Source organism: Apaloderma vittatum, unplaced genomic scaffold (assembly GCF_000703405.1).
Source record: "Apaloderma vittatum isolate BGI_N311 unplaced genomic scaffold, ASM70340v1 scaffold6180, whole genome shotgun sequence".
Taxonomy (NCBI): Eukaryota; Metazoa; Chordata; class Aves; order Trogoniformes; family Trogonidae; genus Apaloderma; species Apaloderma vittatum.
The window spans coordinates 97,617-108,259 of record NW_009693935.1 but is presented as its reverse complement, the minus strand read 5'-3'; the positions used below and the strand labels follow the sequence as shown (position 1 = coordinate 108,259).

Here is a 10,643-nt window from a genome sequence, read left to right as displayed (position 1 = left end):
TGTGAGCACAGCCTCTTCGAAGCTTATTATGCCCTTATTTCAACTACAAAAACCAAACTTGCAGTTTCTCCCTAAGCAGTCACAGTGGCTTTGGATAAGTTGTAAAATGTAGCACAGACTTGTGTGCTAATTGTTAATTTTAGAATTTAAATGGGTTTTGTTCTATTCAAAGGCAGTAGGCTAAAGGTTTCTGAAAACTCTGGGTTTTGAAAAAAAAAAAGGTTAAGTCTCTTTTAGAGCTTGTGAGTGAATCAGGTTTTGCATCCATGGAGATGTCTTTAAATGATACTTAATACAAAAGGCTTTCATTCATGCTGAATGTATATGCTTTCCTGGACTCTAGAATAAGCTTATGATTATTTTTAGGGTATATTATCTTTAAAAAAATCATGTAATATTAGTCGTTTATATAAACATACATTATGTCCTATTTATTTGTAGCCAGTAACGGTGGTATTCCAAAACAGCGCTGGCTATTTCAAGTTATATTACATTTTTAACAGTCTTGTGCTTAAACACTGAAATGTCCTTTCTGAACGGAGACCTTATTTATTCCTGTCATCCACCCATTTATGAGTGACTGATATTTATATACCGTGCTACTTTCCAACTGCAACAGGTTTTTAAATGGAGATGGATATTTTAATCTGCTTTTGGGCTGCTTTATACATTATATTGCAGAAAACCAAACCAGATCTGTGTACGCTGTTTTTAAATTTAAGTTAGTTTCCAATAACAAAATTAGATTCAAAAGTAAGTTTTTAATTTGACTTAACTTAATTTGGCAGTTGCAAATGACAGGAGGATGGGAAAGGCAAAGAAAGAAGAATATGACTAATTTCAATGAGGTATTTGTGTTTAATAATGAGGGCTAATAATGCCCTTTTCCTGCATCCTAGATTGGTTTATTTTCTTTTCTGCCATTATTTGTGTTTTGTGAACAGCTGGGCCAGCAGTTCCCATTTCTAGTCTTTTAGCCCTGTGAAGCAGCAGAGAAAGCAGCGGACGTTGGCAAGTTAATACTTAACGTTATTTTCTACTAATCTGATGTAGCTTTCCTTTCTGAGCTTAGATGTAAGATCAGAGCAGAAGTAATTACTGTGTTAAAACTAGTACCGCAGTAGCATATTTTGCTAATTAAACTTGTTGCATTTAAATTGCTTCCTTTGGATCACTATATAGAAGAGAACTGTTTCGAACAATAAATGAAACCACTTTCTTTCTCCGAGGCCTAGAATTGCAGATGGTCAGATTGCATGTGAAGCACCTAGGCTCTGAATAAGGCTTTTGTATGAAAGGGAGAAAGGTAATTTGAATGTTTGAACTCCCTGTTCCTCCCACACACACAGGAAACTTGTCTCAAAATGAACAATTCCCTAAATAAAGACTAATAAGAAGCTAAATTAATTAGAAGGTGTGATTTGAAAAGACATTGATGAGAAGAGTCTCTCATTTTAGACAAATGGAATGGAGCTAAATAAATTAGGCCACATTAATATCTCATTGTTCTGTGAGCAGCTTTCTTTTATTGCATGCATTAGAGGGTACTTCTTGAAATGAGCCTTTACTCGCCATCTCGGATTCAGTTCCCATTTACCAATGCCTAACACACAGCTCCTGCATTAAAAATGTTTCAGCAAATCCTCATAGTTTTTGCAAATTAATATTTATATTTCTGGATGCTGCACTTTTCGTCTGCAACATAGTAGGTGCTGAACATTAAGGATTTTTTCCCACTGAATTGTCAGTAAAGAAGTCTTACATCAAAAAATTTGGGAGGCAGAAGTCTGAAATTACTTCATAAAATAAATTGTGTGCATAACTTGTACAATAGAATCTTCCTCCAACTAATATTCTTTCTAGTATTTATTTATTTTGGTAGAAAATACCCTGCCTCATGACTTCAGTAGTCCTTTGATAGCTTTTTAAAGTGTCTTTCAGAAGGTTCTTTCAGTATATAATTAGGATACATTGGAAATGCGCATCTCATCATGCATTTCTTCCTCTCAGAAAATGAAATCTATATTTTTCCTTTTCTTTTTCTCTCTCCTGCAGATGGAATATTTGGGAGATGTCAGCAAGTGCCAGTAACAGACGTCTATAAATATGACATTTCACCCCCTGTTCTTCAGCGCCTAAGGATTATCCTGGAGAAGCTCTCGCACAGAGGTACAGTAAAAAAACCTGGAGTAGGGTTAGTTGCACCAGGGGTTACAATTATTCTGTGCCCCCTCTGAGGTGACATCTTCAGTTTTTGAGCACACTGTGCTTCGGGCCTGGAACTGCAGGCTTTATAAAAGTAAAAATCCTTGTGACTCTCTGAATCTGCAAGAAGGACTTGGTGAAGCAGTTTCAGGAGAGGTGCTTCCTGCCTGTGTAGCGCATGCCTGTCACTGACCTTCTATACAGTAAAATTTTAGCATCTATGAATGCAAGTGTTGCACAAATTTTGAAAGAAAACTGAGATGTCACGTGTACTTTTGCACCACAGCATGTTTCAGGGTGCATGGGCAGAAAGCACACACCTCCTAATTAGCTGAAACAGTTCTTAACTTTTTAATGAATTCACCTAAGTAGAACTGCTCTGATTTCATTACAAGCTGCATCTATTCTGTTCCTTTTAATTTTTATTCAGGTTTCTGAAGTTAATCTCTGTGCTCTTTCTAAAGCCAGAAAGGATGTTCTAGCTTCTGAATGGCATGACTTGAACTAACAAATTAAAACTTGGATAAAGTGAAAGCTGATAAAGTGAAAGCCAATAAAGTGAACAAACTTTCATGAACTAATACATGAAATAAAACTTTACTGTAGGTGGCTGCAGGAGCAAGAAGTCCTTGTAATCTAGATTGTTCTAAGGGGATTGTTGGAACGGTTAATTTTGCACTCGTGTAATCTGTGTGGATGTTCCTATATATTTTCTGGTTGCAATCTCAGTTAAAAACTACTAATGTTTTATTAACATGATGCTATTTTAATTGTGAGAAAAAATTGATTTCTTGGAAGTTCATTACTATCCTTAGAGGCTCGACTTGTAGTTTGGAAATCATTGATTTAGAGGATTCAAAAAATGTCCAGAGATTTATTTTCTATCCAACAGCCTGTCAAAATGAAGCAAACCCAGCAAAATTTGATTGTAGCAACCCCTGGCTCATTAACAGTTACTTATGAATAGTACTTGTGGCTCTTTTGTCATCTTCTAAAGGCTGAGATGCAAGCAAATTTTTGAAAATACCATGTCATTGGGGCAACATTGTATGAGTGGGAAAACTAGCATCTGCTCTCTGAATACAGTGAAGAAGGAGGGGCCCATCCACCTCACTAAGACACCTAAACTGATATCTACATTGATCATGCTTGCATGGACTGGCAGCGCTCGTTTGCGTTGCCTGGATGTTGGTGATGGGTCCTGTGTAACACTTCATCCACAAGGATAGTAAAGGTGAGAGACTTGAAAAAGACTCATGTCCTTCTGGAGGGACCCCTGCAGAGGCTGATGGGATACCCCAGGCCAGCTGAAATGTTGCTTACCTTTCTCCATCTCCCTCATTACCATAAGATTTTGGTTAGTTAACTTGAATTTATAAGATCCTTCTTTACTAAGGGCTTCTCCGATCCATAAACCCGTCTTTCCTAGGATCTCTGTTATCAGCAACCCACCTCCCTTAATGTGTCTGTTGCATGAACTGCAGTATGCTTCTTTTAAAGAAACTTGGGCATTGAAATTTGGACTTGTCTCATGCTTTTTCGTAGCAAGAGAATGACAAGGAACACATAGATATAAACGGTGGTGGAGAACGAAAGCACTTTTGCTTTTATCTTCTCTTTCTCATGACATTTAGAGGTGCATACACAAGTGTGTATAAGCTTTGAACTGATATAAAACTTTTGCAAGCAGTTTTTGTGGCCTGTGGGTATCTCAGGGAAGGAAAACTTAAATATAGCAGTAAAAGATAATAGAATGCTAGAACACTCTTGTTCAAATGATTGATGTGATAAAAAACACTTCCCCCCCTTTTTTTACTCTCAGTATCCTTGGCAAATTCTGAAGTGTTCAGTGAGGACAGAAATATGGAAGGAGTAGAATCGATACAGGCTATCAGATTAATGGATTACAGACATCGGGTTGCTCAGAGAAGACTGCTGTTTGCTAGTGCTATCAGATGTAAGACATCCAGCCCTTAGGTCAGGTTTTCTGACTGTGATGCTCCCTTGCACAGTTAATGCTGTTCTCCTGTGAATTGTGTGCAAAACATCGAGAGCATTGATGCAGTAGAGATAAGACGTTGTCAAGACCATACAAAGGTTTCAGGTACCCTTAAGAAAGGCCTTCATTTTCAGAGGTCTTATTTCCCTTGATGTAATATCTCTTTCTTTTGTCCCTCTCCAAAACAGTACTGACTGGTTCCACTTTCCCTAGAAAGGATGCGGGACTGCATCTCTTCTCTCTCTTTTATAAACAGCAGGAAAATTTTTTCTTGGAGACTATATAGTAGGTGCCATGATAAGCAAAACTTTTAGTGATATGTATACTGAACTCTTTCTAATTTTTTAAAATGTATATAGAGTTGAGGACCAGATATTCTGAAAGTTAATAACTTGAGTGATTTTCTGGGTTCTTTATTTATTTTTGTAATGGGACTTTGTTTTTTATTTTTGTTTCCTTCCTGCTGTCTTCTTACAATATTACAATAGCCTGTTAACATCCATTTCCATAGAATTAAAAAGAAATAATAATCCATAGACAGCCTTGTAAAAATTACTTCCTTATTCTTTCCTATTTGCTGATCACTTTTAAATGATGCATATAGTTGAATCATGGTCCAAGTGGAGGATTGTATGGTCAGGTGCAATAAAACAAAGGACCACATGATATGAATACCAAATATCATTTGCTATTCTGCCAGCTCAAAGTGTTTACTACAGTAGGGAAGCATATGACAGAGGCTTTGATGAGTGAGACACCTGATGATAATCTGTTTAATAAAGGACTTTGACTAAAATTGAATTCAGGTTTCATAATGGTATAATTTTTATATCTTCTTTACACATGGAGTCCATCTTTGCCTACACTGTCTACTAATAGATTGATGATAGAAATGAATGACTTGGAATATTAGTTTCCTACAAAGAAATGATCTGTTAGCATTCAAATACCCTTGTTTATGGCATTTTCACTCATGCTGTCATTGAGTAAGTTTCTGAAGTTGGTAGTGCTATAATTTATAATCTATGAGAAGTTGAAACAGTTCTTACTGTCTGATAAACAGGACAATTACAAGAATACTGTTTAGTTAAGACTAAATCATTGGAAAGGGGAAGCAAAGGAAGTATCAGCATAGAGGGCTGAATGAATAGCGCCTGAAAGAAATGGAAATGCTTATCTATGGTTGGTCTTCTATGTCCTCTTGTCCAGCTTGGGACAAGATGTTTCTTGGAATATACCAAGAATGGTAAACCATCTATGTACTTCCCTGTTTGAGCTAAAGTGCGTACAATACTGTGTTGGTTGGGTTTTTTTTTTGTGGTTGTTTTTTTTTTTTACTTAAATGGATTAAATAGATTATAAAATGCTTTATTTTCTTGTCCCAACAATATTAGTATGAAGGGAAAGTGATTGCATTACCAAGATTCTTAGCAAGATTGGGGAAACAGTTTCACACCGATGGTTGATCTATAAGATTAGAAGCATGGAAAATGAGATAGGAGGACTAATCATGGTGCATTATAACTCAAGCATGAATGCGTGAATAGTGCTTGAAATATCAGCATAAGCAACAAGAATATTGAACAGTAGTATTTCTCAACTTGCTTACTCCAAGAGGGATTTACATTTGTTTGATAGAACAGTTTCTAACCAGTAATTCAGACAAGCTGATAACATCGTGCAAACTCTGTGGAAGTGCAGCTGCCATAGCAATGAGCATTACTTGACGAAAGAGCTCAAAGATGGAGCCTGGAGGACATGCTTCCTTAAAGACATCAGAATAAGGGTGTTTGCTCAAAGTCACAACAAATACTCATACGATTTAGGATTGTGCCTCTGGAAGTGGCTGCTGTGCCTCTTCAGGGAAAAAATTGAAGGAGAGTTCAAGCATGTAGAAGCATTTTGCAGCATTCGTACCAGCAAGCGTTGTGTGCTTGCTGGCATGTGGTTCTCCTGAGCTAGAAGTCGTATTTTAGTGTTCGCTCTGTGCCCAGTGAACACTGTTTCTAGCACAGTCAAAGAGAATGTTGTGTATTAGAAACAAAGCATATTAGATTAATAATTGGTAGTTTAGCTTCTGTCTTAGGTTTTATTTAAATTTTAACTAATTACAGCTGTTGTGACTTTCCTGCAGGATCTGTGCAGCATGACTGAAGAACAAAACAGATAAATATTTTTTGCTTTGTTTATGTACGTTGGGGTCATTACGAAATGATTCCTGAGTATCCCTGTTGCTGTGTGATTTTTGCTTTAACACCTAGTTCAAAACTTTACTTGCGAGGAAAGCAATTTCTTTCACACCGTTAAAAAGAAAGTCCTGCTTAACATATTCAAATATCAAAAGTGATATTAAGAAAACTAAAAAGAGTAGGATACACATTTAAATTCATTTAGGTAGAAGTCAGCAAGATATTCTGAAGAAGCTCACACGCTGTGGAAATAGGTAACAGGTTTACAGACTATTTGAAGAAAAATAGCACTTTTGTCCTGTGTTTTCTTTGCAACCCAGGAAGCTCTTGGCAGGGAGAAACAGTATTTGTGCTAAATTTATTCCAGCCAGTTAAGTGTAAAGTGATTAACGTAACTTTGCTAGAAATAATTTTATACTCTTACAGCAAAATTTGTTTTAAAAACTAAAATGATTTACAATCAGTTAACTTGAAAATTGAAATGAATGTGACTTGACACATGCAGCTTGTGAATTACGGAAGGGTTGCTAAATATTTCAGTCAGGACAATTTTTCAAGGCAAAGTGTTATTTGTTGCTGCAACAAAGGTAACGGACTTAAAAGTAAGCCTTTATAAGCTCAGTTTTGAAATAAACTTGAAAGGAATAATGCAGTTCCTGCACATATTTGTAAGGTGATTATCACATCATTATGGAGGTATATAGAAAGCTGAAACCAGCAGAAGTAGGAGAAAGCAGTTTTTTTCTTCAGATTCAAATATTTGTATAAGGGAAAGCAAACTCTTCTTTTGGCTTTCAGAAAAAAAAAAAAAAGTTTTACTTGAAATAGCAGTCCTTTTACATCAAATTTCCCAGGCATCAGCTTGCTCCAGACATCTTTGTACACAAAGCAAATTCTTCTCCGAGATAGCTGCTGAAGCCAGGAATTGAAGCATAAACCCCATGATGTGCTACACTGGAGGAACTCAGCCGGGACTGGACATATTTACCTTCTCCTGGTATCGCTGTCACGCTACCGTAACTTTTTGGCTCAAGGGACAATAATGCACTGAAAAGATTGCAAAATATTCCTGCCTTTCTGAAGGGCTAAAATGCCACTCATGTTTTTTTGGTCTTCAAAGACCTAAACAGAACTTTGGAAAACTAAGAATGAGTTTGAGAAAAAGCAAGAAGTTTTATTTGTAAAGCACCAGAAAGAATACACTTTGAAATCTTTTTTGAACACCAGTATGTTGCACAGCACAGAACAAAATATATAGATTGGTTTTCTATTTGGGTCCTTGTATGGCTGCTCTGCTTACCTGAAGGAATGTGATAGAGCATTGACTTGCTCTTTGCCATGTAAAATATTTGCAAAAAATGTTCTTTTCAGGAAATTGGTATTTATGAAAAATGTGTTTGCATTACAAAAATTTATTATAGGAGCAAAGCATATTCTGTGTACTATGAGAAAGATATTAGCAAGTACAGAAGAAGACCTCTTTTATATGTATTTAATTTTATCTGTATCCGTAACACTTGTATAAAGCTTTTCAGTTTTGCATCATTTGAATATTGCTTTTTTGGAAGATATGTATATCATTCCATCAACATCATATTCCTTTTTTAAAAAAGAGAATGATCAATCAGAGCTCTTACTTGTGTTTTTGATAAAATAATGCATTAAACAATATGTTTGATAGAAAGGAGAAAAGGTCTGCATGTCTTCTCCGTGTCATGTTTCTATCAACTAGCAGTGACAATCACTGATGGGAATCAAAACCCATCAAATTCTTTCTGACCCAAATAACTTTACAGCTCTTCTTTCCAAGGAAACATAGAAATTAGTGATAATATAATGCAAATATCAAAGTCTGTCGATCAATTCCTGCCTTGCCTCCTTTGTTTTTAAGGTCTATGTGGCCCCTCATGGATTTTAATCTCTGTATTAATGCTTAGTCTTTTCCATAAAGCTATCCATGCTGGCTCTTCCACAGTTTCTTCTCTTTGAAATGTGGAGACCCTCTCTGTTTCCTCCTTCTGTGGAAGAAACTAAAGATCCTCCTCTTGTTGCCGTTGGACTTTACTGAGCAAGCTCTCCAGGCTGCCTCTCGATGGCCTTATCCTAAGCATCAGACTGAGCAACAGCTCAACAGTGGAAATTCATTATATGAAAAGTGTTATTCATTAACCTGCTGCCCTGTTAATGATGTCACATGAATCTTTGAACTTCATTCTTATTCTTTTCAAAAAATAACACCTTCCACGGGACCGTTGGGCTGGGCATACACTGGCCTTGAAATGATGTGGGTACATACTATGTTTTTAAAACCCATATGAAAATGCAGCAATCAAATTGCAATTCATCATCAGTTGTTCCCATGCTTGGAATATCAGCAAATATCAATTCAAGCATGAGATTACTTCTTTAGCTGCTGTATTCTCTAATAATGCTACTTTTGGAAACTGAATATCACTACATCATTTTCAGACTAATTATGCCATTTTGTACTATTAATCTGTAATTATAGCACATTTACATACTCTACATAAGCCTTTTTTTATCATTACACTACCAGTGTCGTCTTGCTTATTTGTTTTTTACTAGGGAATTTGTTTCCCTTTTCTATGTTCATTGCATTTCATTACCTACACCATTTATTTCTATCTACATGGCCTCACATTCTTTTAAGGTATCAACTCTTAATGACACCTAGTGTTTGACATATTTTAGCTTTATAATCGGTACTCTAAATTCTGAAAAATTTAGGTTTACTTTTTCAAAAACGTGATTTTAATCTTATTCATACAAAATCTCAATAGGTAGATCACATCGCTCACACATAGTGTGATTGAAGCTTTACTTTGTTTCAGTGTGTATTCCCACAAAAGTTATTTTTTTCCCTTTGCTATACGGAATATATATATATATTCTTTTTTTTTTCACTTAAGATGTTTTTATTCTTTATCTTATGGTTTTGGCAGGATGGTTCTGAAAAATGTAGCAGTTTCCTGCAAAGGCTAGGTGATATTAATCTCTTTATTAATTCCACTTGTGGTTGTTTTGGGTTTTTTTAATACTGTTTCTTAGCTTATATTCACTGTATTTCAGAAGTTACACCTGTTTTGTCTTCCCTGTATATATTTTTATATGTATATTTGTATAGACTGTGCACTTTATGATACTGAAATCATCCTTTCCCTTCTACACTTGTCCATTTCTTAGTTTCTCTTTTGCAACTTCTTGCAATCTTAAAACTGCAAAAAGGACTTTCCCCCCATTTTTAGTCTTTTATTCCTTTTTTTTTTTCCTGCTGCTATCCAATTTCTAATTAAGGATTGCACAGATCTGTACTGTCTGTTTCACTGAAGTGTCTCCGGTCTTTGAGAAAGGATTTAAATATTCTTTCTCTGTTTCACTTAGCGTATGCCAAAACTACAAAGTTATTAAACTACTTTTTTTTTTTCTTTATCCCATTTTGGTGTGTGTGGGGGTTGTTCTGAATGTAGCTTTTTCACATTTCTTTAGCATGGTCAGATAACTGATTTCCTTTCCTTTATTTTACCTGCTAGCTACCCAACAATGCAAAACCTCTGACTTGGAAAGGAAGTGAAAGGCTGCTGAATCTGCAATATTGTAGAAACTAAACCTTTTTTTCCTTTTAGTTTTTTGTAGCTCCACTTGCTTTTGTGAGGAGGAAAAATTCCTGCCTGAGCATCTTCTAGTTGTTTGATACATTCCTAGAAAGCTGTGTTGAGCCTTTAGGTGCTCGTTCATATTTACTATTCTATTACTTTTTTCTTTGTGTGATAAAAACATACCGTTAGAGATGGATGCACTCTCTGCCCGTCTATCTTCTAGTATTTTTTTTAAATATTCCCAGTTTAAACACTATTTGGCCAGAGTTGAGCTTTTAATGTGTAATAAATGTCATGAAACGCTTTTCTGAAAAATCATTAGCCAGGTAAAGGGGCAAAGGGGCATTATTGTCTGCTGGGGTAAAATCAGCTGTTACCCATTTGTTTAGAATTGGCTGGCTCTTGTGTACAAATGTTACAGCCAGTGCATTATTTCTGTATTTTGGAGCTGGTCATACACAGCTGACAGGCCACAAAAGCTGAGACACGTGTAAGAAGCCACAGATACTGCAGAAAATTGCAGAGGGTGAGGTATCAGGCAGGGGGATAGCATGAGGTACAGGGGAGTAGCACAGGTGTATTTTGAGAGGATTGAACTAGACACGTGGCTCAGGATGCTGACAGCCCTTTTTT

General features: G+C 36.1%; 1 protein-coding gene across 1 annotated transcript in view; it reads left to right on the top strand.

Annotated features, from left to right (window-relative positions):
- Positions 1 to 2,055: 2,055 nt before the first annotated feature.
- The window catches only part of LOC104271004 (receptor-type tyrosine-protein phosphatase N2-like), a gene marked incomplete at both ends in the record, with an annotated part of 93,606 nt that continues 85,018 nt past the window's right edge, over positions 2,056 to 10,643 (top strand). Inside the window, one exon of the mRNA XM_009865543.1 lies at positions 2,056 to 2,169. Within this exon, the coding sequence (XP_009863845.1) occupies positions 2,056 to 2,169 (114 nt within the window). The remainder of the gene's footprint in view (positions 2,170 to 10,643) is intronic.